At 35.4% G+C, this 25,928-nt stretch overlaps 1 protein-coding gene across 3 annotated transcripts in view; it reads left to right on the top strand.

Moving 5' to 3' along the window:
* LOC132694958 (uncharacterized) overlaps positions 1-25,901 on the top strand; it is a 232,996-nt gene extending 207,095 nt beyond the window's left edge. For all 3 annotated transcript variants that reach the window (XM_060659011.3, XM_060659013.3, XM_060659014.3), the window contains 3 exons: positions 7,766-7,888; positions 23,285-23,407; positions 25,776-25,901. In XM_060659011.3, the coding sequence (XP_060514994.2) occupies positions 7,766-7,888; positions 23,285-23,407; positions 25,776-25,816 (287 nt within the window). In that variant the 3' untranslated portion in view covers positions 25,817-25,901. The remainder of the gene's footprint in view (positions 1-7,765; positions 7,889-23,284; positions 23,408-25,775) is intronic.
* The last annotated feature ends 27 nt before the right edge of the window (positions 25,902-25,928 follow it).

Below are 25,928 nucleotides of genomic sequence, written 5' to 3' on the forward strand. Positions count from 1 at the left end.
AATAGAAAGGGAAGGAAAACTTCCAGACTCATTCTATGAAGCCAGTATTACTTTGATTCCTAAACCAGACAGAGACCCAGTAAACAAAGAGAACTTCAGGCCAATATCCCTGATGAAATGGATGCAAAAATTCTCAATAAGATACTAGCAAATCGAATTCAACAGCCTATAAAAAGAAGTATTCACCATGATCAAGTGGGATTCATTCCTGGGATGCAGGGCTGGTCGAACATTCGCAAATCAATCAACATGATACATCACATTAATAAAAGAAAAGATAAGAACCATATGATCCTGTCAATCAATGCAGAAAAGGCATTTGACAAAATTCAGCAACTTTCTTAATAAAAACCCTTCAGAAAGTCGGGATAGAAGGAACATACTTAAAGATCATAAAAGACATTTATGAAAAGCCCACAACTAACATCATCCTCAATGGGGAAAAACTGAGAGCTTTTTCCCTGAGATCAGGAACACGACAGGGATGCCCACTCTCACCGCTGTTGTTTAATATAGTGTTGGAAGTTCTAGCATCAGGAATCAGACAACAAAAGGAAATCAAAGGCATCAAAATTGGCAAAGATGATGTCAAGCTTTCACTTTTTGCAGATGACATGATATTATGCATGGAAAATCCGATAGACTCCACCAGAAGTCTGCTAGACCTGATACATGAATTCAGCAAAGTTGCAGGATACAAAATCAATATACAGATATCAGTCGCATTCTTATACACTAATAATGAAGCAACAGATAGACAAATAAAGAAACTGATCCCATTCACAATTGCACCAAGAAACATAAAATACCTAGGGATAAATCTAACCAAAGATGTAAAAGATCTGTATGCTGAAAACTATAGAAAGCTTATGAAGGAAATTGAAGAAGATACAAAGAAATGGAAAAACATTCCGTGCTCATGGATTGGAAGAATAAATATTGTCAAAATGTCAATACTACCCAAAGCTATCTACACATTCAATGCAATCCCAATCAAAATTGCACCAGCATTCTTCTCTAAACTAGAACAAGCAATCCTAAAAGGCCACAAAAGGCCCCGAATAGTCAAAGTAATTTTGAAGAAGACCAAAGCAGGAGGCATCACAATCCCAGACTTTAGCCTCTACTACAAAGCTGTAACCATCAAGACAGCATGGTATTGGCACAAAAACAGACACATAGACCAATGGAATAGAATAGAAACCCCAGAACTAGATCCACAAACGTATGACCAACTAATCTTTGACAAAGCAGGAAAGAACATCCAATGGAAAAAAGACAGTCTCTTTAACAAATGGTGCTGGGAGAACTAGACAGCAACATGCAGAAGTTTGAAACTAGACCGCTTTCTCACACCATTCACAAAAATAAATTCAAAATGGATAAAGGACCTGAATGTGAGACAGGAAACCATCAAAACCCTAGAGGAGAAAGCAGGAAAAGACCTCTCTGACCTCAGCCGTAGCAATCTCTTACTCGACACATCCCCAAAGGCAAGGGAATTAAAAGCAAAAATGAACTACTGAGACCTTATGAAGATAAAATGCTTCTGTACAGCAAAGGAAACAACCAAAAAAACCTAAAAGGCAACCAACAGAATGGGAAAAGATCTTTGCAAATGACATATCAGACAAAGGGCTAGTATCCAAAATCTGTAAAGAGCTCACCAAACTCCACACCCTAAAAACAAATAACCCAGTGAAGAAATGGGCAGAAAACATGAATAGACACTTCTCTAAAGAAGACATCCGGGTGGCCAACAGGCACATGAAAAGATGCTCAACGTCGCTCCTCATCAGGGAAATACAAATCAAAACCACACTCAGATATCACCTCACGCCAGTCAGAGTGGCCAAAATGAACAAATCAGGAGACTATAGATGCTGGAGAGGATGTGGAGAAACAGGAACCCTCTTGCACTGTTGGTGGGAAAGCAAATTGGTGCAGCCACTCTGGAAAACAGTGTGGAGGTTCTTCAGAAAATTGAAAATAGACCTACCCTATGACCCAGCAATAGCACTGCTAGGAATTTACCCAAGGGAGACAGGAGTACTGATGCATAGGGGCACTTGTACCCCAATGTTTATAGCAGCACTCTCAACAATAGCCAAATTATGGAAAGAGCCTAAATGTCCATCAACTGATGAATGGATAAAGAAATTATGGTTTATATACACAATGGAATACTACATAGCAATGAGAAAGAACAAAATATTGCCCTTTGTAGCAACGTGGATGGAACTGGAGAGTGTGATGCTAAGTGAAATAAGCCATACAGAGAAAGACAGATACCATATGTTTTCACTCTTATGTGGATTCTGAGAAACTTAACAGAAACCCATGGGGGAGGGGAAGGAAAAAAAAGAAACAAAAGAGGTTAGAGTGGGAGAGAGCCAAAGCATAAGAGACTCTTAAAAACTGAGAACAAACTGAGGGCTGATGGGGGGTGGGAGGGAGGGGAGGGTGGGTGATGGGTATTGGGGACGGCACCTTCTGGGATGAGCCCTGGGTGTTGTATGGAAACCAATTTGACAACAAATTTCATATATTGAAAAAAAAAATGAATTGGTGGGAATGCAAGCTGGTGCAGCCACTCTGGAAAACAGTATGGAGGTTCCTCAAAAAAATAAAAATAGAACTACCCTATGACCCAGCAATTGCACTACTAGGCATTTATCCATGGGATACCGGTGTGCTGTTTTGAAGGGACACATGCACCCCCAGGTTTGTGCAGCACTGTCAACAATAGCCAAAGTATGGAAAAAGCTCAAATGTCCATCGATGGATGAATGGATAAAGAAGATGTGGTATACAATAGAATATTATTTGGAAATCAAAAAGAATGAAATCTTGCCATTTGCAACTACATGGATGGAACTGGAGGGTAGTATGCTAAGAGAAATTAGGCAGTCAGAGAAAGACAGAAAGCGTGTGACTTCACTCATATGAGGACTTTAGGAGACAAAACATATGAACATAAGGGAAGGGAAACAAAAATAATACAAAAACAGGGAGGGGGACAAAGCAGAAGAGACTCAATTATGGAGTCTCAAAGCAGAAGAGACTCAATTATGGAGTAAACCTCAACAAACTGAGGGTTACTGGAGGGGTTGTGGGAGGGAGGATGGGCTAAATGGGTAAGGGGCACTAAGGAATCTACTCCTGAAATAATTGTTTCACTATATGCTAATTTGGATGTAAATTTTTAAAAATAAAAATAAATAAAAAATAAAAATAAGTGTGTACTCTACACTAGGAACTTCAGGAAGGAGAGTTTTCAGAAAGCATTAAAGCAGTGAGAGGTCATAGTGAAGGAGGGAAATTGTGATTCTTACTAGATCATAAATTTCTCTAGGACATACTTCCCCCCCCTCCAGTTTTTAATCCTATCCACTATGAAATGCTTTTAATGCCTCCGTGCTCATTTAAGAATCTCTTGGTCCAGTTCAAATGGACAATTCATTCTTATACAAATTGCAGAAACAACCAAAGAAGCCTCAGATGTATCTACTAATATCCCCATTTCTCACTGCTGTATGTCATTTTATTTTCGCAAATGTAGTGAAAGTTGTTCTATCCAATCTTATGCTTTGTGGTTCTTTTTGGTAAAGATACCCAGGCTGGTTGCCTCCTCTTCTTATGTTGCAGTGAATATATATTTGGGCAACAAAGATCAGAGTACAACCTTTAACAATTATTCATGGTCTCAGTCATTACAACAAAGCAAGGTCCCTATTATGGTGTCAGATTTATGATAAGTTTCCAACCTTTGACACTTGCTTTCCTATAACCATCTTTCATTCACAAAACATTAGGTATTTTATTTGATCCAAATCACCAATCCTAGTTATCTCCTTTTTAATTTAAATTCTTTTTAAATATATTTCTTGTGTTTTTCCTCTTGTTTGACCTAGTTAGTAGTTTCTAAATCCAGCAAATGTTCAAATCCCATAAAAACTCAAATGAAGATACCATATGTTTTCACTCTTATGTGGATCCTGAGAAACTTAACAGAACCCATGGGGGAGGGGAAGGAAAAAAAAAGAGGTTAGAGTGGGAGAGAGCCAAAGCATAAGAGACTCTTAAAAACTGAGAACAAACTGAGGGCTGATGGGGGGTGGGAGGGAGGGGAGGGTGGGTGATGGGTATTGAAGAGGGCATCTTTTGGGATGAGCCCTGGGTGTTGTATGGAAACCAATTTGACAATAAATTTCATATATTAAAAAAAACTCAAATGAAATGGTATGCAATCTCAATACAGGTACTACTGCAAATTTACTCATATTCCTTTCTCCAGCTACAAGGTATATGCATAAGGGGAACTGATAGACACTTTTTTTAGACCACAGAATATCTTATTCTTCTACATCACTGATGCCTACTTAGTTTACAATTATATAACCTAAAAATGGCATAAAATAGTCTTGAGAGAGTCAAAGAATTTCTCCCTCATAGTAACTTTTTCTGATGTGGGACTATGGTTTATAACTTGAACTATGAACAAAAATGTCATATTCCATCTCATTTGTATACTCCTACAGCATGAATGTCCTTTTAGTGTAAACTTGGAAGTTATAATATTAACATTAACTCCTCAAAATGATTTAAGTTTTTATAAAAAGATCACATTGTAGGGGTGCCTAGGTGGCTCAGTCAGTGCAGCATCTGATATTTGATTTCAGCTCAGGTCATGAACGCAGGGTCATGGGATCTAGCCCCGTGTTGGGGTCTGCGCTGAGCATGGAGCTTACTTAAGATTCTCTCTCTCTCTCTCTCTCTCTCTCTCTCTCTCTCTCTCTCTCCCCTCCCTCTGCCCCTCTCCCCCTTTCACATGCTCTCTCTCTTTTCTAAAAAAGAAAAATTAAAAATAGTTTTTTAAAAAAGATAGCCTTGTGTAGAAAAAGCACTCATTAAGGGATTATTCAGTGTCAGTTGTGCCTCAGTTTTATCAGGTTTTCATCATCCTGATTTTTTTCTTGATCAAATCCCTAAACATTTCATTATAATGAGGCTTATATAATTGCTTTAGCCATGCAAATTCTATGAAATTTTTGATTGTACAATTCAGACATTGTGTTTTTCTCTTTTACTATAATAACAAATGCTAATTAAATTCATACCACACACACAAACAACCACACATTAATGTTTACCTTTTAAAGTGTTTGGGGATATTTTTTTTTTTTTGTCTATAGAGACTGATGTAGGACACTTGACATATAATGTTGGAAGAGAAAAAATAATTGATAAAATCAAGACACAACATAAAAGTCACCCTGGTGACAAGTATTTTTCAAGTCTAATATTTATAGTTTATGTCTTTTTTTTGGATTTTATTTTGTATGGATCATTAATGACAACAGTAAGTATATATTATTACATGGATAAAAATCTTCATGAATTCCCTCTTATAATTAATTAAACTTTAGTATTTGCTATCAATAGAAAATCAGCTAGATATTATTAATTTTAAAACTCATTCACTTAGAAAGTAAACCATAATATCCAGTGCTTTAGTGACCTTAGAATATACTCAGTGTAGTATTTCTCACTGCTAGTCTACTCACTTTCTGTTGCTGGTTTGGAAAGGACAGTTGCTTTAAACTGGAAAAAACAGTAAGAGCTAGTTGATGAGTGTTATGAGAGGATTATAACAGTTACTTCATTGGTTAGCAATTCCCTGTACATAATTAAGTTGGTATGTGAACTTACATCTCTATTTAGAGTAGTTGTCTACTCGCAGATTACACTACTGCTTCTAATCCTGGAGTAACACTATTAGATACGTTTCTCTCTGGTGCAAGAAATATTGTAGTCATGACTTTTGCAGAAACAATGCTGAAATATAGCATTTGGAAATAGTTGAATCTCAAATATAAGCACCAAAATATGTGTTCTTGGTGAAATTTAAGATTAAGGCAAGATTTCTGAAACTTTGCTTTTGAATGCTTTATTTATTTCATTATATCACACATTTATTTCTGAAAAAGAACTAGTTAAAATAGTCAAATATCTTCTCCCACTCAGTATATTGCCTTTAATTTGTTGATTTTTTTTTTGTTTTTGTTTGTTTGTTTGTTTTTGCTGTGCAGAAGAATTTTATTTTGATATAGTTACAATAGTTTATTTTTGCTCTCCCTTGACTCAGGAGACATACCTAGAAAAATGTTGCCTCAGCCAATGTCAGAAACATTACTTCCTGAGCTCTCTTCTAGGATATTTGTGGTTTCAGCCCTCACATTTAAGTTTTTAATCCATTTTGAGTTCCATATGCCATGAGATGGATGGAGCTAGAGAATATAATGCTAAGTGGAAAAAGTCGGTCAGAGAAAGACAAAAACCATGTGATTCAACTCATATGTGGAATGTAAGAAACAAAACAAATGAGCAATGGAAAAAAAGAGAAAGAGAAAGACAAACCAAGAAATAGACTCTTAACTACAGGGAACAAACTGATAGTTACCAGAGGGGAAGTAGGTGGGGGATGGGTGAAATAGATGATGGGAATTAATGAGGCACTTGTGATGAGCACTGGGTGGTATATGGAATTGTCGAATCACTATATTTATTGTATACTTGAAAGTAACATAACATTGTATGGAAACTAATTGGAATTAAAATAAAATTTAAAAAATGAAGCAAATAAATTTTTTTAATGTTTTATTTTTGTTTTTAAGAGAGAGAGAGAGAGAGAGAGAGCATGAGCGGGGGAAGGGCAGAGACTTTGGGGGGGGGGGGCTGCGGGGAACAGATCTAAAGCAGGCTCTGCACTGACAGCAGCAAACCCAATTCAGGGTTCAAACTCATGAACCTGAAATCATGACCTGAGCTGAAGTCAGATGCTCAAGTCACTGAGCCACCCAGGCACCCCACAAATAAAAATTACTAACTCAAACAGCTTATGACTAAGGCATTATAAAAATGAAACTGTTTGAATCAAGCAGTTAAATTTGTTTCGTGTTTTACTCTAGCAAATTTGATAAAGTATGAAGAGTAATTTTTCTGTCTTTAATTTTCAGACTATTTTTGTTTTGGTACTTTCAGTTACTATTTGCTTCAATGTTCCTTATTATTAGGAGTCCTTGTCAATTTTAAATAATAACCTTTGGCAAAGCAATGAAGTACTCTTACCTACATTTAGTCAATTTAAAATACCATATCCTTTAAGAACAAAATTTACTTAGCTAATTAATCTATGCTTATTTACTAATTGTGAATTTATAATTAAATGTTCTAAGCAAAATTTGGAAGAAATTGCTAAGAGGAAAGGAGTTAAAACAAGACTATAGCTCAAATATAGAAATGAATATTCATGTTTAAGGTAAAATGAGTTTGGGTTAAAGGTCAAGATTAAAGAAGATGTTACCTAAAAGTACAGAACAAAAAAAGGGAGGGAAAATGAAAAAGTAGTTTATAGAAATTAGAATGATAGACAAGTGACCACTCAGATATGAAAAGAAGGGACCCCTGGGTGGTTCAGTCAGTTAAGTGTCTGACTCTTGATTTTGGCTAAGGTCACGATCTCAGGGTCATGAGATCCAGCCCCATGTAGAAGCCAGCTTGGGATTCTCTCTCTCCCTCTCTCTGCACTCCCCCACTTGTTCTCTCTCTATCCCTGTCCCTCTCTCAAAATAAATAAATAAACATTTAAAAATATGAAAAGAAAAATTACAAATGCAAAAATAAAAACTAATACATGGAGACTAGGGAGTAGTATGCAAATATTTGCAATGTCTTTGTGAAATTTTTTTTCATTTTATTTTAGGTGTGAATTTACTCAAAAACAGATACATGTCCACACAACATCAAGAAGATTTTTTTAACAGTCACATCGCACCACGTAAATTCTCTACAAACAGGATCAGTTTTTCAACCTTTGACACTCAAGGTAAAAGATATAACAATGTAAAATAACTAATTACCTGGAATACTTTTTGTAGCATGATTTTTCATTTTACTTTTTATGAAATGTTTTAAGCATTCAGAAAGTATGTATAACTAATATATATTTTTTTAAAAAGTCATTCTAATGGTTCCTACTCTGTGCTGTTATAATCCCATTCCCTTCTTTCCCAGCTTTCACATCTGCCACCATAAGCCATATATAATAATGATGTTCTATACCAGTACTTTCCAAAATACTTGATTATGCCCTCTTTTTTATTTCCCTTTATTGTGAAATTACCCACCTTGTCTTCTCCCCCACCTCCCACATTATAAATCCACTTTATAAAATTATGTACAACACACACACACACACACACACATACACACACACACACACACACACATTTTTAGCAGAAATCTGCAAGTTAAATGCTTTTACTTCTTCTTTTTTTGTTTGTGTTGCTTTCCTGAGTATATTTTATGCCATCTCAGCAATAGTTTTTAAGATGCATTTTTAGGGGCACCTGGGTGGCTCAGTCGGTTAAGCGTCTGACTTCACCTCAGGTCATGATGTCGCGGTTTGTGAGTTCAAGCCCAGCATTGGGCTCTGTGCTGACAGCTCAGAGCTTGGAGCCTGTTTCAGGTTCTGTGTCTCCCTCTCTCTCCGCCCCTCCCCCACTCATGCTCTGTCTCTCTGTCTCTCAAAAATAAATGTTAAAAATTTAAAAAAAATAAAATGCATTTTTTAAATGTAGCATTTTAGTTAGAATTAGGTCATTAGGATAGCTAGTCTTCTATACCACCTGCATCCAAAATTATATTCAGTATTTAATACCAAGATGTACCAAAATATTTTCATACAATCTAGTCTTGATACTTTCATGAAAATAAGATGAAGAATAAATATAAATTTGACATTATGGGGCCATTACTCTAACATGCACTAAGGTTTTTATCTTTAGTGACTTGATCCCCCCCAGCTTTTGCTCATATTTGACAAATGTTAATGACTAGTTTAGAATTATGGCTTGAAATAAATAATGTCAACAGTATTTTATTTTCTCAATTACAACCTCTTGCTAAGCCTCTCAGCCTGTGGCTTCAGTTTAATTCTAGCCAATGATTAAATAATATAAAGCTTATACTTATTTGTTTAAATGAAAGTGTTCTGCAACAGCACGTTACTTTTAAAATCAGTAGGATTTGTAAAAAAAAAAAAATCTAATAAACTTTAACTGAATTAGTGAGGGGAAACCAATGGTTTATGCCTATAGTTCAGATTGTCAAAGATATCCTTATGGATGCATCCTTCTAAATTAGATTACATATCAAATACAAAAATGAGTATTCTGGTCCCAACTAAAACAGCATTTGGATAAAGGACAAAATTAAGGAAGATGCTGAGAATAAGAAACTCTATCCTTCTGACAAAAACTGTGTGTGCCACCCTCTATAGCAGGTAAAAAATAGTGAAGGCTGTACTGCTAATTATTCTAATTTACACAGGAAAAGGAAGAAGAGCTTTTGTACATCTATATTTGCAAATACTAAAAGCACTACTGCATTAAAATGCTTTGTAGCATTTGAGAAAAGAAAACCTTTCTCAATGAGAAGGGAGAAAGCTTTCTAAAAAGCACTTTGATATAATTAGATATATCAGAGAACTAAAAACAATAAGTGACATTTCCTGTAAAATATTTGGCAAGAGAGAAGGAGGATCACAGTGATGACATCAACATTGCAGGGGTTTTGTTTCTTTTTTTCTTTTTTTACCATCTCCCCTTCCCCTGCCCCACACAAGGACAACCAAGTTGGTGATCATCCAGATGAGAGACGTTTTGTTGAGCCCAGGAGTCCATGGAAGTAGTTCCAAGCACACTGTTGGAACAACAAAATCTGATATTGGATACATTGTAGAGGGCAAAAGGAACATTTTGACTTTACTGCACCACTCCTTCAGGACAGCCATACTTCATTGTCAAGAGAGCCCTTTTCATCCCGGGATTTCTTGCATGGGAAAGAGTGAGAGCATGTAAGTACCCAGCTTCTTTAGGTATGCAGGATACTGTCAAAAAGACCAATTTCTCTCCTGTCTTATCCAGAGAACTGAGTCATAAGCTGCATGACCAGAGGGCAGAGAACGGCTGAGAGAACGGCAGCCAAGGCTCAGAACTAAATGTATAAAAGGATTGTGACTGCTAAGTGTGTCAAGGACTCAATCAGGAGGCCCACACATCAGCTGCTGAAAATACCTCACCTGTGGATCCCCCACACCTGACCCACAGGCACCTCCAGCACTTCATGTGTCTCACCCACACAAACTCCACGCTGTCTGGCTCCCTGTGCATGCTCCCAACCACAACAAGAGTGAGCTTTGACAGACAGTGGACACCCACAAAAAGCAGACCTGGAAGAAACCATAAAGTTGGGCAGTCAACACTGCCATAAGGAAAACAAAAAGGAGGCCTTGAGCAACCAGCCTGTCTTTATAACACAGAAACAAGGCTTAAGAATTCTCCCACAAAAGAGAGCAAAAGGTATGGAACAGGCATACCCACAGAAATGGTCTGAAAAAACTTAAGAAACCCTAGCAGGGCTGACAGAAGGGATTTCTCTCTGGAAGCCAGTCAATAAGCCTGGACGAGGTGACTACTTTTAAAAATGTAATGACAGCAGAGAGCACATTTAGGAACATGAAAAATCAAGGAAACATGTTACCATGAAAGAAATACAATAATTTTCCAATAACTCAAAAAAAATTGAGATTGGCAATTTAACTGATAAAGAATTCAAAATAGCTGTTTTAAGGAATCTCACTGAGCTACAAGAAAACACAGAAAGGGGCACCTGGGTGGCTCAGTTGGTTAAGAATCTGACTCTTGATTTCAGCTCAGATCATGATTTCACAGTCCTAAGATTGAGCTCCATGTTTGGAGGCTGGGGGGCTCTTTCTCTCTTAAGATTCTCTCTCTCCCTCTCCCTCTGCCCCTCCCCTGCTCACGCATGTGTGTATGTGCTCTCAAAAAAAAAAAAGTTTAAAAAAAAACACAGAAAGGCATCTCAATGACAGCAGGAAAATAATATACAAAGAAAGTGAGAAGTTTAATGGAGAAATAGAGATCATAAAAAGAATCAAACAGAAATTCCAGAGTTAGTAGCAAATCCAGCAGAAGACAGAATTTGTAAAGTAGAAGACAGTATTAAGATTATACAAAGAAGAGAAAACAAATGAATGAAGACTATATGAACTATGGAACACCAATAATCTGACTAATATATGGATGATTAGAATCCCAGAAGAAGAGGAGAGGGACAGAGCTTATGTAAAGAAATAATGGCTAAGAACTTCCCAAATCTAGGGAGATATTTGAATATCCAAGTTCACAAAAGTAATAAATCAGTGCAAAACTTCAATCCACAATAATATTGGCCAATACACATTATAACAAAGCTGTCTAAAATCAAATACAATGAGAGAATTTTAAAAGCAGCAAGAGGAAAATATTTCTTGCATACATGGGAATCCTCTCAGGCATTAGAAGCAATGTCTGCAAAAACATTGCAGGCCAAAAAACAGTGGGATGATATATCAAAGTGCTGAAAAAAACAACTACCCAAAAAGAATACAAGGCAAAGTTGCCTACCAGAAATGAAGGTGAAATAAAACTCAAAAACAAAGAGAAGTTGAATTGGTTTATCACCACTAGAAAGGCCTTACAATAAATGCTGAAAGGGGTTCTTTAGGCTGAAATGAAAGGACACTAATTATGACATGAAAACATACAGTACAATAGTAAAGACAAATATATAGTTAAATTCAGAAAACTCTAATGCTGCAGTATGGTAAAATATTAACCTTTTAACTGTAAAGGTTAAGGGGAAAAGGTATGGAAAATAACCACAGCTATAGTAATTTGTTAATGGATACACAAAATAAACAAAGGTAAATTATGACATCAAAAACATAAAAGGTAGGAGGAAGAGTGGCATACCAAAATTGTAACAAAGGTCATTCCTGTCTGTACTTCCTCAAAGAAGAAGAAAAACTAAAATCTATTCATGGACAGGACACCACTGAGAAAATCCTAGAACATTGGGGTGAAGGTGAAGCACCACTGTCTCCACTTCATAGAGACCAAGACCATTGCATTAGAAAGATAGGAAAAGTGGCTACACACTGACCATATTGCCTCTTTCCCATGCCCATTGGAGAACTACATTGAGAGATTTCCCCTGAGCCCCATTTCTCCAGTTGGAAAAGAGAGCCCAGGATGAACATTCAGCTCCTATAGCATTGTGTCACCTGTTGGGAGCCCCACTCTGGTCTCACACCATGGGGATTGTGGGGTAATCCAGGGGACTTGGCCACTGGGAATCTGTGACAGGGAAGGGAGGAAGTGCTTGCAAAAACCTGCACTCAGATCTTGGCAGATTGAGTTCCTACCTGTAGTACCAAAGTAGTATCCTTACCACAGGTTTGCTCATCTGCAGAGCCAAGATAGTGACATAATCTCACCAGAGAACTTGGTGAGGAGCAGGTCTGTATGACTTGGGTTCTTAAAAGAAGAATCTTGCTAGCCCTGGAGCTTGGTCTACCACTGCCCAGAGAGGGGAGCTAAGTCATAGCATGGTTCACCATTGAGTATATCTCTTGCCCCACCTGACCAGGAAGACTGGTAAAACACCTGGAAGCTGTGTGGTTCAACACCAACTGAGCAGAAAATAACAGACAGAACTGATTATTTGCAGAGCAAAGCCAGCGGTAAATTTGGCCAGGGAACATGGGGAACAGTCATCTTGAGTCAAGATCACAAATATCTGGACTTGAAGTCAGTTTCCCTATTTTGCCTAGGAAAGGGAACTAATTTGTAGCCCCACCAACTACCATGCCCAGCCCATTCCAACTAGAAAACCTGATTGGGAACACTAGGGAGGCTGTTTGGAGCAGGCCTGCCCATTCTGCCTAGGCAAGGGAGCTCATTCATAAACCCTGCCCACTGCTGAGTGTAGCTCTTAGACCAACCTAACCAGAAAGCCTAGATAGAACAAATAGAGGCTCCGTAGCCCAGACACACTTGAACAGAGGATACAGCAGGCATAACTGGTCTTTGGCAGAGCAAAGCCAGTAGCACTATTTGGCCAGGGAAATGGGCACAGTTTACTTGAGTCAAGACCACAAAAAAGACCCTTGCCACTTATGGAGCCAGTTCTGCTCCAGCCAGGCAGGGAGACTATTCTTTGTTAAAAACTCTATCAAAAAACAAAACAAACAAAAAAACACCAAAGCTATATCCAATCAATGAATTCAGTAAAGTTGCAGGGTGCAAAATTAACATGCAAAAGTCAGTAGCATTTCTATACTTTAACAAGTTATCTGAAAAAGAAATAAAATGATCCCATTTACAATAGCATCAAAAAAATTAAATAGTTAGGAAAAAGTGTAACCCTGGAGGTAAAATACGTCCACACTAAAAACTACAAAACATTAATGAAAGAAACTGAAAAAAAAAAAAAAAGAAAAGTATCCCATGTTCATGAATTGGAAGAATTAATATTGTCAAAATATCCATACTACCCAAAGTCATCTATAGGTTCAATGCAATTCCTATTAAGATTCCAATGGCATTTTTTTACAGTATTAGGGAAAACAACCCTAAAATTTATATAGAATCACAAAGACCCTAATTAGTCAAAGCAATCCTGAGAAAGAACAAAGCAAGAGGCATCACACTTCCTTATTTCAAGCTCTATTATAAAGCTATAGTAATGAAAACAGTTGGCATAAAAACAGATACACCAACCAAACAGAATTGAGAGCCAAGAAATTAACACATTCATATATGGCCAACTACTATTTGACAGAGGAGCCAAGAATACTCAAGGACACATGTAGGGTCAAAGTGAAGGAAAAAGATAGTGGTGGAAACCAAATTAAAGCAACGTAGCTATACTTGTATCAGGCAAAATAGACTTAAATTCAGAAGCAGTAACAAGAAGACAGAATGATAATTATATATTTATAAAATTGCGAATTCATCAGGAGAATGCAACAATCATAAATTTTTATTCACCCAACATCAAACACCTAAATATATCCAGCAAGTATTAACAGATATGAAGGGAGAAATAGACAATAATATAATAATAGTATGAGAATTCAATACCTCACTTTCAACATCATACACCCATAGATCATCCAGACAGAAAATCAATAAGGAGACATTCAACTTGAGCTCTACTTTAAACCAAATAAACCTAACTGACATATAGAGAATTCCATACAATAGCAGCACAATACACATTCTCATATTCTTCCCAAATACACACACAGCAGTCTCCAGAAGAGATCATATGATAAGTCATAAAACAAGTCTTAGACTAAGAAGATTGAAAATTACCAAGAATTTTTTTCTGACTGCAGTGGTATGGAATGAAAAATCAATAACTGAGTGAAAACTAGTAGATTCACAGATATGTGTAAATTAAACAACACATTCCCAAACAACCAATCAAAGAACAAACAAAATGTAAAATGAATAAATAACTTGGAACAAATGAAAATAGAAATACAACACACCAAAACTTAAGGATGAATCAAAAGCAGTTCTAAGAGGTAAGTTTATAGGGGTAAACATCTGCATTACAAAAAAAGGAAAGAAAGATATCAAGTAAACAACTTTTTACCACAAGGAACTACAAAAGAAGAAAATGCTAAGCCCAAAGTTAGCACAAATAAAGAAATAGCAAAGATCAGAGTGGAAATAAAGACCATAAAAATAACAAAAAGATCAATGATGATAAGAAATGGGTTTTTTTGAAAAGGTAAATAAAATTGACAAAACTTTAGCTAGACTAAGTATTTTTTCTACAAAAAGAAAGACTCAAAGGTCAGAAATGAAAGAGTAGACATTAAAATGATACTATAGAGATTCAAAGATTATGAGATACAATGAATAATTATAAGCCAAAAAATTGTATAACCTAGAAGAAATGGATAAATTCCTAGAAACATATCATCTACAAAGACTGAATTGTAAAGAAATAGAAAATCTAAGTAGACCAATAATGATAATATTGAATCAGTAATCAAAAACAACCCATCAAAAAAAAGTCCACACCTAGATGGTTTCACTGGTGAATTCTACCAAACATTTAAAGAATCATTAATGCCAGTCTTTCTCAAACACTTCCCAAAAATTGAAGAGAAAGACATTCTCTCAAGCTCATTTTACAAGGTTAGCATTACCCTCATACCAAAGGACACTACAAGAAAAGAAAATTATGACCCTGAGAAATAATATCCCTGATGAAAATTGAAGCAAAAATTCTCAACAAAATTCCAGCAAGACAAACTCAACAGTACACTAAAAGGATAATATTCTGTGACCAATTGGGATTTATCCATAAGATGCAAAGAGGGATCTACATACATAAATCATTATATGTGATACACCACATTAACAAAATGAGGTAAAAATCACATGATCACCTCAATAAATTCAGAAAAGACATTTGACAAATTTAACATGTTTTCACGATAAAAACTCTCCATAGGTATGGAAGGAACATATCTCAACATAATAAAGGTCATTTATGACAAGCGCACAGGTGAAAGATTGAAAGGTTTTCAGCTAAGATCAGGAAAAGGTGCCCATTCTCATCATTCCTATTCAACTTAGTACTGGAAATTTTAGAGCAATTAAACAATACAAAGAAATAAAAGGCATCCAAATTAGAAAAAGTGAAGTTTGCAAATGATGTGATATTATATAGAGAAAATCCTAAAGATTCTACCATAAAACTGTTAGGACTGATAAGTGAAGGCAGTAAAGTCGAAGGATACAAAATCAATATACAGAAATGAATTGCATTTCTATGCACTAAAAATGAAATATCTGAAATAGAAATAAGGAAAACAGTCTCATTCACAGTAACATCAAAACAATCAAATAAGTATTCAGAATACTTTATTCAAAATAAATTATTTATTCTTAATAAATTTAAACAAGGTTTTATGATAATAATCTAAGCATAACAACTATAACATTTTGACGAAAGAAATTGAAGAAGCACAGATAAATGGGATGATACCCTAGGTTTGTGGATTGGAAGTTAATGTTTTTAAAATGTTTATACTATCCGGGGCACCTGGGTGGCTCAGTTGGTTGGGCGACTGACTTCAGCTCAGGTCATGATCTCACAGTTTATGAGTTCGAGACCATGTCAGGCTCTGTGCTGACAGCTCAGAGCCTGGAGCCTATTTCAGATTCTGTTTCTACCCCTCTCTCTGCCCCTCCCCTGCTCATGCTCTGTGTCTCTCTGTCTCTTAATAATAAATAAACATTAAAAAATTTTAATGTTTATACTATTCCAAAAAGTCATCTATAGATGCAATGCAATCTCTATTAATACTTCAATGGAATTTTTCTGAAAATAGAAAAAACTATCTTAAAATTTGTTTGGAACCACAAAAGACCCTGAAGAGCCAAAACAATCCTGAGAGAGAACAAAGCTAGAGGCATTACACTTCTTTATTTCAAACTATATTACAAAGCTATAATAATCAAAACAGGATAGTACTGACATAAAAACAGACCATATACCAAAGGAACAGAATCAAGAGCCAGGATAAATCTTCATATATATTAATATTTGACAGGGAGATAAGAATACTCAATGGGAAATAATAGTGTCTTAAGTGAATGATGTTGGAAAATTGGTTATCAATATGCAAGAACAAAACAACCATATTTTATATCATTAACAAAAATTAATTTGAAATAGATTAAAGATTTATGTGGGATCTGAAACCTCAATACTCCTAGAAGAAAACAGGTAAAAAGCTCCTTGACATATACATTGGCAATGATATTTTTGACATTACACCAATAGCACAAGCAACAAAAGCAAAAGCAGGTGGGACATCAAACTAAAATTTCTGCTCAGCAAAAGGAACCATCAACAAAATGAAAAGGCAACCTACAGAATGTGAGAAAATATTTGAAACCATCTATCTGATAATAACTTAAAACCCAAAGTATGTAAGGAACTCTTACAACTCAGTAGCAAAAAAAGGAGTAGGAGGGACAGGGGGGAGGAGAAGGAAAAACCCTAAAACTAAACAATGCTATTATAAATGGTCAGAGGATGTAAATAGACATTTTTCAAAGAAGACATACAAAGAAGCCAATGGGTACATAAAAAAGTGCTCGACATCACTAATCAAGGAAATGCAAATCAAAGCTACAATGAAATATCATTTCACACCCATTAGAATGGTTATCAGCAACAAGATAAATGATAAAAAAATGTTGTTGAACATGTAGGGAAATGGTAACATTTGCACATTGTTGGTGGGATTGTAAATTGGTGCAACTACTATGGAAAACAGTATAGATGTTCCTTCTAAGATTGGCATGTGAAAAAGCCCAATGTACAAGCAATTTTGAAGTCTCTGTTTGCATTTGTTAGCTTTTGTTCCATTTACTAAAGTTATATAGCCAAGATCAGAGTTTTATGAGAGGATATGAATACCAGTAGTCAAGAACACATCAAGGCCATTATTGAAACCAATCCACCATAGTATGTCCTCTGATTGCAAATATTCTTGATACCCCTCCCATGCAAAATACATGTGCTCTTCCCAAAACCCCACAAATTTGTATTAAAATTTTGCACTAGGGCCAAAGATCACTTTTTTTATCTATAATCATTTTCAGAGGCAGCTCTTCTGATGTGACTCCCTGCAAAACACACACACACACGCACACACACACACACACACACTTACACACAAATACAGTAACAATACAGGGATAGGCCCTTCAGTAGCCAGTCCTCTACAAAAAAGTGGCTCCCCCCAAAAAAAACCAAACATGCACATAGCAGTCAATGATCCATACAGCATACAGTTATGTTGCCTTTTCCATCATTCAATTATACTATATTTTAATTATATTGTAATTTTCTCAATAAAAATATGCATGCAAAAAAGAAGAGAACCAGGGTATTGGGAGATCCTAGGATGAAATGCAGACTGGAACATATGGAACATACAAATATATGACAATTGATGTCACCATCATGATAGCATAACATGTCCTTTCTTTCGTGCCCCCATTCTCAACGACAAAAATTTGGCACCCATTCATGAACAAAAGTGCAACTGAAGTTATGGGATCCAGCATCATACATCAAGGGACCTGGAAAAGCCTTGCCCACCTGTGCATCAGGTAATAGGCAGACAAACCTCCATCTTGGCTGTGGACTCTGAGGTAGCTCATGAATGGTTCCAACCCCTCTTGGCCACAGTCAGGGAGCATCTGGAGAACACCGACTTGACCAGTCACCCACAGACAAGAGAGCTTTGTGGAAGTCCTGGTTTCCAGATAAGAAATTCCATTACTTTGTTGGAGCAAAAAATAAGATTTTGGACACATTGGATTGGATAAGAAGAATAGTTTGACTCTGCCTGCATCACATGTCCCCCAACGTGGTACAGCTAAGGCCAAGTGAGACTTTCTCACTACATGATTTCTCCCACTGTGAGGGAAGGGAGAATAGGTTAGTTGTGCAGGACACAAAGCATCCAGCATACTAAATTATGGGGTGAGAGGAGATCAGGAGAGTGGCAGATACGATTCTCAGAAAGCATTAAAGGGATATAGTTCTGCTGTCTTGTGGATTCCCATCAGGAAACCCACCCATGAGATGCTGGGAAAGCCTCACTTGCAGATCCCCCCAACTAGTTGCAGGCATCCCCAGTAACAACCTTATCTCACCCACATCTCCCCCAACTCTGCAGCCAACTCCCTGTGCATGCTCCTGAGAGTGCTTTGTTGAACAGCTAGGAGCACTCGCAGAAAACAAGCCAGGTTCTGTGGGCTAGAGAAAAACTACAACCTGAGCTGTAGGGAAACAACTTGACCTTAGGGAAAACAAAAGGGAAACTAAACTGTCAGGGCTTGGCCTGGTCTGTTGCAAGATCCAGAGAAAATATACAAGTTTAGGAATTCTGCCACAGGAGGGAGCAAGAAGTATGGAGAGGGCTTGTACAGTCAAGATGGGAGAAAGCCTCTGGATTTCTAGCAGAGCTGATGAAAGGCAGTCCTTCCCTGAAGGCAGTTAGTAATGGAGAAGGTGACTACTACTTCAAATGTAAGACAGCAACACAAAACTCCAAGGTATATGAAAAATCAAAGAAACACGATACCACCAAAGGATTACAATAATCTTCCACTACCAAACCCAAAGACACAGAGATTTAAAATTTACCATATAAAGGATTCAAAATAGTGGTTTTATTATATAAATATATACGGGAAATAAATTGTATATAAAAATATAATTATATATTATTTGTATATGAAATATAATGTTCATAATAGAATTGAATATATATAATGGAATACTATTCAGCTATAAAAAAGGAAATCCTGCCATTTTCAACAACATGGATGGACCTTGAAGGAATTATGTTAAAGTGAAACAAGTCACACAGAGAAAGACATACAATATGATCTCATTTATATGTGGAATCTAAAAAAAAAAAAAAAAAAAAAAAAAAGCCAAACTCATGGAAACAGAGAATAGAATGGTGGTTACCAGAGGCTATAGGTTGGGGAAATGAGGAGATGTTGGTCAAAGAGTACAAACTTCCAAGTTAGAAGATGAATAAGTTCTGGATATTTAATGCACATCATGTACAAAACAGATGAACATAAAGGAAGGGAAGCAAAAGTAATATAAAAACAGGTAGGGGGACAAAACATAAAAGACTCTTAAATATAGAGAACAAACAGAGGGTTGCTGGAGGGGTTGTGGGAGGACGGATGGACTAAATGGGTAAGGGGCATCAAGGAATCTACTCCTGAAATCATTGTTGCACTATATGCTAACTTGGATGTAAATTAAACAATAAAATAAAATAAAATAAAATAAAATAAAATAAAATAAAATAAAATAAAATTAATAATAAGTAAATAAATAAAGCACATCGTGATGATTATAGTTAACAATACTGTATTATATGCTTGAAAGTTGCTAGAAGAGTGTTAAATGTTCTCACTACAAAAAGATATGGTAATTATGTGATGTAATAGAGGAATTAGCTAATGCTATGATAGTAATCATTTTGCAATAGATAACTGTGTCAAACCAACACGTTGTACACCTTAAACTTATGCTATATTATATGTCAAACATATCTCAATAAAGCTTGAAAAAAACAATAAATGCATGACATAACCTTACTGACAGAAGTAGAGAAAAATGAGTGCTCAAAGGAACTGGAAAAGAGTGCTTTGAGTGGATACTGTAAGGCTAAAGACACAAACAACTGCATAAATATTGTACTCTAGTTGGTAAATTTGTTTCTCAGAGAGGTACAGATTAGCAACTATATAAAAAAAAACACTTGAATGAGGCACAAATTGCATATCAGAAAATCTATCCCATCTTAATTGTATGAGTCAAGGATTTTAGTAGATTTATCTAGGTATGCAGTCACCATCTTAATTCAGTTTTAGAACATTTTTGCCATTCCCACAGAATCCCTAATGATAGTTAAGTTAGTTCTCACTCCCCGTCCCAGGCAAACCACTAATCTGCTTTTGGTGCCTGTCAATTTGCCTTTTCTGGACATTTCATATGAATGGAATCAAAGAATACATGGTGTTTTGTATGTAGCTTCTTTCAGTGAGCATGATTTTGAAGTTCACCCATATAGTAACATGCATCATTTTTGTTGCTGAATAGCATTCCTTTCTATGGCTGTAGCACATTTTTTCCCTCAGCATTATTGTCACTTTTAATGACAATTTGAAAAAGTAAAATTAGGATTATTACATCTTACCTCTGTATCTCAAACTTTTAAAAAAAATTTTTTATGTTTATTTTTGAGACAAAGAGAGACAGTATGTGAGCAGGGGAGGGGCAGAGATAGAGGGAGACACAGAGTCCTTATCAGGCTCCAAGCTCTGAGCTGTCAGCACAGAGCCCGATGCAGGACTCAAACCCATGAACCATGAGATCATGACCTGAGCCAAAGTCGGACGCTTAACTGACTGAGGCACCCAGGAGTCCCTGTATCTCAAACTTTTAATTATTATTTCTGAAAGAGATATTTGAAAGGTTAAGAGAAACATTGAGATGAAACATATACTTAATTTTCAAAGCCTTAAACAAATAATTGAGTTAAATTTGGTTCCTAATGATACAAATGAAATACTGTAGCATTGTTCTCCAAGTACACTGAAGTGTAGCACATATTCTTTATCCATTCTTAAGCTGATGGACATTTAGGTTCATTTCACTTTTTGGCTATAATGAATGCTGCTCTCAATATTCCTATGTTGGTCTTGGTGAAGACGTAAGTTTTCATTTCTCTTAGGTGGATATCTAGGAGTAGAGTTGCCATGTTGTATGGTAAATTTATGTTTAACTATTTTTTAATGTCAAACTTTTCTAAAGTGGCTGTACCATTTTACCTACAGACAAGCAAGGTATGAATGAATTTATTTGTTCATAGTCTTTCCATCATTTGGCTATTGTCCATCCTTTTGATTATAGACATTCTGTTGGATGTGAAATGGCATTTCATTGTGGTTTTCATTTACATTTTCCTGAAAAATTATTTTGGGAATCTTTTCATGTGTTTAGTACCCATTTGTATATTTCTTTGGTGAAATGTCTTAAAACTTTTTAATTTTTGCCCATTTGTAAAGTTTAATCTTTTAAGTTCTTAAAATGTTAAGAGTTCTTTATATATTCTGGATGCAACTTCTTTATTGGATACATAATATGAAATTATTTTCTTTTAGTCTACAGCTTGTCTTAACTTTCTTTATTACATATATACATGTATATATATATATATATATATATATATATATATATATATGTGATTATTTTGAGAGAGAGAGAGAACATGAATGGGGGAAAGGTGTAAAGGGAAAGAGAGAGAATCTTAAGCAGGCTCCATACTCAGCACAGAACCTGACATATGGCCTGTGCCAAAATCAAGAGTCAGGCACTCAACCGACTGAGCCACCAAGGCATCTCTCATTTTAACTTTTTAAAAAAGGTTTTATTTATTTTTGATAGAGAGAGACAGAGCATGAGCAGGGGAGGGGCAGAGAGAGGGTGAGACACAGAATCCAAAGCAGGATCCAGGCTCTGAGCTGACAGCACAGAGCCTGATGTGGAGTTTGAACCCAAGAACCATGAGATCATGACCTGAGCTGAAGTCAGACCCTTAATCCACTGAGCCACCCAGGCACCCCCCTCATCTTAACTTTCTTAATGGCAGTCAAAAGTTTTAAATTTTTATGAGGCCCAATGTATTAAATTTTCTTTTATGAATCATGCTTTTAAACTTGTATTTAAAAATCATTGTCTAATTAAAATCTCAAGATTTTCTATTTTTCTAAGACATTTATAGTATAACTGTAACATTCAGGGATGTAATTTACTTTGAGTCAATTTTTATATATAATGAGAAGTTACTACCTAGTGTCATTTTGTATCAGCCTGAAGTATTCTTTTTAGCATTTCTTCTAAGACATTTTTGCTAATATAATAACAAATATTGTTAGTTTTTTTTTTAATCTAGGAATGTTTTCATTTTATCTTGAATAATAATTTTGCTGGGTATTAAATTCTTGATTGTGAATTTTTGCTTTCAGTACTTGAATTTTTTTTAACATTTATTTATTTCAGAGAGAGAGAGACAGAGCACAAGCAGGGAAGGGGAAGACAGAGAGGGAGACACAGATTCTGAAACAGGCTCCAGGCTCTGAACTGTCAGCACAGAGCCTGACACAGGGCTCAAACCCACAAATTGTAAGATCATGACCTGAGCCCATACTCAGCCTGGCCTATGCCACCCAGGCGCCCCTTGTAGCACTTTTAATATGTCATTCCACTGAGTTCTGTCCTCCATTGTTTGTGATAGAAAGTCAGATGTTGATCTACTTAATAGTTTTATTGATATATAAGCCACATAGCATTCATTTCACTCATGTACAGTGTGTAAATCAATGGCTTTTAGTACATTCACAGAGTTGTGCTTCCATCACCATGTTCAATTTTAGAACATTTTCATTATATGGAAAAGAAATATTCATACTCCAAGCCATCACCCACCAATCTAATTTCTGTCTCTATAAAATTTCCCTACACTGGCCATTTCAAAGAAATGGAATTTATATAGATGGTTTTTTGTGACTTGCTTTTTTTATAACTTAGCTCTGATCTCTAAAACTATCCTTCTTAATGTATATTTCTTTACTAATTAATCATCTCAAAAATTTAGTTATTTCAATTTTATTGGCAAGTGTATCAAAATTAGTTACAAATGTAATCTATCTAACAGTTAATATTTTTCTAATATTTCTAGAAAGATCTGAGTACATTTCACCCCATGTGAATAAACCTCCAAAAGCATATCACAGAACATCTAGGGCTGGGTCAACCATTTATAAAACCATCCAGTTTCCCTCACTAAATAAAGAACCTTCAGGTAATTTTTATTCTTAGTGTACAATGTGATTTTTTTTTAATTAGTAAAGCATTAATTATATGTAAATAACCAGATTGTACCAGTCTTAGTCATATAACCAGCTTAGCAAAACATAAGTGGAAGTAAACACTGATTAAGCTCATCTAACATATATGCATTTTTATATATCTCTTCCTTCCCTGTCACCACTAAATTGGAGTTCCATTTTTTTTCAACCTTCTTTTCTTGCTCACTATTATAGATTCTGCAGATGGCTGAGATAAACCCATCTTATAATCCTCCTTTTTATATTTATACATTTTCCTTTTGTCCAACCCCAGGCAGGATCTGCAACAGAGAAACTCAACATGAGGGTAAATTGGAAGGAAAATAAACATTATTTTTACTTTTCCCTTTTCCTTCATTACTATCTCCCCAGCCAATATCTAGGAACTAATTTATAGATGCCATTTCTTATTATTGCTCCAGAGGCATTATATAATCATCATCTTAGTATATTTCCTATAGATACTGAGTTTAAAGGTGTTTTTAAAAATGTAGATTATTTTTATTTGGTCTGTCATATTTTTCTAAAGTCCCAAGTAATTATACATACTACCAATACTTTGGCCAGTTTTTCTTTCTCACTGTGCATCTTTATCTCAACATTTATCCATTGGCTACTTTTTACCATTCTATGGGTATGTAATTCAGAGATAAAATAAATTTGACTATTAAGTAAGGCATGATTAGGCAAACAAGAATTCTGTAAATTCAGAAAAATTAATTATAATATGCTTTTTAGACTCAGATAAGCTCTCCTCTTCTTAACTGCCAGACAATGAGATCAGTAGTTTTATAGTATATGTACATTTTAGACAAATGTAATTTATTTTAGATTCACCTGCTACTTCATATAACCTACAATACTGCTTTCCATTTATTAGCTCCTACTTTACCAACAATTTGGGTTTTCTCTCCTAAGCTAAAGCTTTCCCTTTGATAGAGGCATTAATTATAAGCAGTTATATTGCCTTAAGAAACAAGAAAGAGAAAGAGAATAGCAACTAACAAATAGTCTGAATAATTCACTATCTAAATTTCTATTCCATAATTAGAGAAAAATAATAGTAGTCTTCTTTTATGGATAGAATACAAATGATTCCATTATAAATGTTTTTATTTTCTATCAAACTATCAAGACTTTTAACCTAAAAATAATAACAGATAAACATTTTTAGAGCAAACACCTGCCTTAAGGAAATGAAAAAATTAAAAATGTTTTATTTCTTTGTACAACATATATTGTAGAAACTCAATGCATTAACTTAGTAAATTTTTCCCACTAACTTTGAGAAAATACCATCTAAATACCCCACATTCTGTTTATTTTAGTGTATTTTTCTTGAAATGAGCAACCTGATACTATTTTCTTTATACATAGTTTTGTTTTTAACTGTTGAAAGTATGTATCTTAATAACAGTATTTGTAAACGTCTGTTTCCATTAACACTAGATCTTTCACTGTAGTAATATAAAACTTTTCAATAAAGATATACTGTTTTATATAGAGATAAAAACTTTATATGAGAATTTATCAATTTAATTGTTTAAGTATTTTTTACTGTCATACTGAAAAAAAACTCTTCTAGCATTTTTTAAAAAGTTTGTTTATTTTAAAAGAGAGAGAGTGTGCATGCGTCCATGCGAGTTGGGGAGGAGCAGAGAGAGAGAGAGAGAGAGAGAGAGAGAGAATCCCAAGCAGGCTCCACACTCTCAGCTCAGAATCTGATGCAGGGTTCAGACTCACAAACTGTGAGATCATGACTTGAGCTGAAATCACGAGTTGGATGCTAAACCAGTTGAACCACCCAGGTGCCCCTCTTCCTCTGGCATTTCTGTATACAATATTTCTAATATTTCTTTTTCTTGATTTGTACTCTTACTGTTTTTTTTGTTTTGTTTTGTTTTTAAGTATTTATTTATTTATTTATTTATTTATTTATTTATTTTGAGAGAGAGAGAGCATGAGTGGGGTAGGGGCAGAGGGAAAGGGAGAGAGAATCTCAAGCAGGCTCCATACTGCCAGTGTGAAGCCTGAAGTGGGACTTGAACTTACCAACCTTGAGATCATGACATGATTGGAAATCAAGAGTTGGCCACTTAACTGACTGAGCCACCCAAGAGCCCTGGTTTTGTTTTTAAATATCAAATACCCTGCAAGGACAAACCAGAGAAAAAATATTTGTGTTAGGAAAGCTGCTTTAAATTCTTTTTAAAATTTAAGGAAGCTGTGCTTTAGAAGTGGATTAAGATTTATTTTAAATTTTTAAAAGTTGAAATCAGATCATTCATAAGATAATTTAGTAATATTATTTTCATCTTCTAGGGCATCCAAAAAATTGTATCTCAAACAAAAAAGAATGTTGAACTTACAAATACTCTGCTTGCTGTGATGTCTACAACTAAAAAACCTATCTATGAAGGTAAAAAAAAAAAAAAAAAACACTGCTTTACAAAGACAAATGAAATAAAACTTTGT

This window comes from Panthera onca, chromosome B4, assembly GCF_046562875.1.
Source record: "Panthera onca isolate mPanOnc1 chromosome B4, mPanOnc1 haplotype 2, whole genome shotgun sequence".
NCBI classification, from domain to species: Eukaryota; Metazoa; Chordata; class Mammalia; order Carnivora; family Felidae; genus Panthera; species Panthera onca.